Raw genomic sequence first — 2,613 nt, 5'->3', positions numbered from 1 at the left:
TGTGTGTGTGTGTGCGTGGGTAAAGTCTTCCTAGTTCGGTTCTGCTGATCTCTGCCTTCACTTTGACTTCGCTCTCCTGTTTTGAAGTCTCACACTAAATCTCGGTCATGTTAACCAGTGTGTGTCTGTAGGCTTAACCAGCTGGTTAGTGTTGGTTAACTACCAACTCCTCGGTGAGTTAGCTGGCTGTTAGCGGTGGCTCGCCTCCTGTCACTAACAGGTAAGTTCGGTTCGGTATGTCACTAACTGGGCCGGTGAGTTCCGAGTCAGATGAAACTCTTGACTGGGTTAGTTTAAACTCTGACTCGGGTCGTCTTCTTCGCTGGTTTTAGTTCGTTTCGTTCTTCTTCAGTGTTTGTATAAACTTTAGCTGTGTTAGCTTAGCTTGCTAGCATCGTTGGGTACTTTCCAGACTCCTCGAGCCGAACTCCGTTAATAAACCGTCAGATTTGAACTTTTCTCGCTTATTGTCAGAGAAATAACAAAAATTAAACACAACTACTGGTTGATCACTCATAATTGAAGGGTGTTTATTTATTCGGCTGCAGTGAAAAAAAGAAAATATAATGTTTTTAAGTACAATTAAACTTTACTCACAAAATTTTGTTAGTTTAAATTAGTTATTTTATGTAATATATTTATTAAATGATAATCCTACTTCGTGAAGCGTAACGCTGAATTTGTCAGAGCATCACATTAATACTTTAAAGCGTATTTTGTTGTGTAAAATATTAAGAAATGTTCAGTTTAGACTCAAATATCTTAAATGTGGAGAAGTTTACCGAGTATCTTGGCTTCATGACAGTTCTGATCATTAGACCTCAGAGTTTGATTCTGCAGGACAGTGTAATGTTAATCCCAATAACTCTACAGTAATTGTTAATATGTTAACTAAGAATACTGTTTATTATAAAACTGAGTTTATCAGAAGTAATGTGTAAAACCTTGGACAATATTTCGGTTTTATGTGTTAGTTAAACTACCAAAACTGAAAGTATAAATGTAGCCGAATCCACCGTTCATCCTGAACATACTCTGTACACAGTTTAAGGGACAGACTTTCCCCAAAATGGGTTAAATGTAAGTTTTATAGGTCGAGTGAGTTTAATCAGTTTGTTTCCCGGGGTTAGATGAAGATGAAGCCCATCAGGGCTTTGAATGAAAACGCTCTTCTGTTTTAAGCAAAGATTCGGGGCATCCATTCAGCACTCGGACAGTTGGGGATCAGAATTGGGCTCAGTGTCTGTCAAACTGAGTGACAGGTTTTTATGATTGCTGAGGTCGATTAGCTGTGGCAGCCATCTTGAATTGAGTTGACTCAAAAGTTAGGCCTTAGAAACTGTTTACAGGATCTGAAAGTTCAAGAAAATCCATCAGATTCTTCAGGAACCAAAACAGAAAGAACAATCCAGAAGTGAAACTGGACCTGCAGAGCTCAGGAATTACACTGGACCCACCTGGAAGCACGGTGGAGGTTCCATCATGGTTTGGGCTGTGGCTAAAGCTAAAGGTCATATTTCAGATCCATCCGACTCTGCTGATCCATCAGAACCTGACTGCTGCAACAGTCGGGTTCTGATGGATCGTCCAACTTTAGAACATCCTTCAAAGAGCCTGGAGAACCTGAGACTTCAGAACTTTAGAACATCCGTCAAAGAGCCTGGAGAACCTGAGACTTCAGAACTTTAGAACATCCTTCAAAGAGCCTGGAGAACCTGAGACTTCAGAACTTTAGAACATCCTTCAAAGAGCCTGGAGAACCTGAGACTTCAGAACTTTAGAACAGTTTATTTCCAAACATGTTTTGTTCTGTTTTATTATAAAGACGTGTCCAAAGTTCCGACATCTGAACAACTGATGGACTTTAAAACCAGAGAACTCACTTTGTCTCTGTGTCTCTGTCTCTGTCTCTGTATTTCTGTCTCTGTCTCTGTGTGTCTCGGTCTCCGTGTGTCTCTGTTTCTGTCTGTCTGTGTCTCTCTGTATGTCTCTGTGTCTCTCTCTGTGTGTCTGTGTGTGTGTCTCTATCTGTCTCTGTGTGTCTCTCTGTCCCTCTGTGTATGTCTGTTTCTGTGTGTCTCTGTCTCTCTGTCTTTGTCTCTGTCTCTGTGTGTGTGTCTCTCTGTCTTTCTCTGTATGTCTGTGTCTCTCTGTGTTTCTGTGTGTGTGTTTGTCTGTCTCTCTCTCTGTCTCTGTGTGTCTCTCTGTCTCTGTCTCTCTGTTTTTGTCTCTGTGTGTCTCTGTGCGTGTGTGTTGTCAGCATGTTTGCGTCCTGCTGTAACTGGTTGTGTATGGACTCGGTGGACGTGGACCGGTCCAGCGGATCGGAAAGACGCCATCGGTCCTACACCAACTCAGGCTTCAACGCTCAGCCGTCTCCACCTGAACACACCTGTAAGGCCTGCGGGGGCTCCTTCGACACACCTGCCAGGAAGGTAACTCCGCCCACCTGCCGCGGTCCAATTAGTTTATCCAAACATGATGTCATCACCTGTAGCAGGTTACAGAGAGGGACGCTGAAGGCTCAGACTGATTGGTTTTATACCTGTCCTCACGTGTCTCCACCTGTCCTCTCCTGTCTCCACCTGTCCTCACGTGTCTCCACCTGTCCTC

The 2,613-nt window shown here is 43.1% G+C and overlaps 1 protein-coding gene across 1 annotated transcript in view; it reads left to right on the top strand.

Annotated features, from left to right (window-relative positions):
• Nucleotides 1–6: 6 nt before the first annotated feature.
• The window catches only part of rffl (ring finger and FYVE-like domain containing E3 ubiquitin protein ligase), a 7,250-nt gene continuing 4,643 nt past the window's right edge, over nt 7–2,613 (top strand). Inside the window, exons 1-2 of the mRNA XM_037975847.1 lie at nt 7–220; nt 2,261–2,435. Coding sequence (XP_037831775.1) covers nt 2,262–2,435 — 174 coding nt within the window. The 5' untranslated portion in view covers nt 7–220; nt 2,261. The remainder of the gene's footprint in view (nt 221–2,260; nt 2,436–2,613) is intronic.

Source organism: Kryptolebias marmoratus, linkage group LG5, assembly GCF_001649575.2.
Source record: "Kryptolebias marmoratus isolate JLee-2015 linkage group LG5, ASM164957v2, whole genome shotgun sequence".
In the NCBI taxonomy this organism is placed as follows: domain Eukaryota; kingdom Metazoa; phylum Chordata; class Actinopteri; order Cyprinodontiformes; family Rivulidae; genus Kryptolebias; species Kryptolebias marmoratus.
Note: the sequence above shows the minus strand (reverse complement) of the source record. Positions and strands in the feature narration are given on the sequence as shown.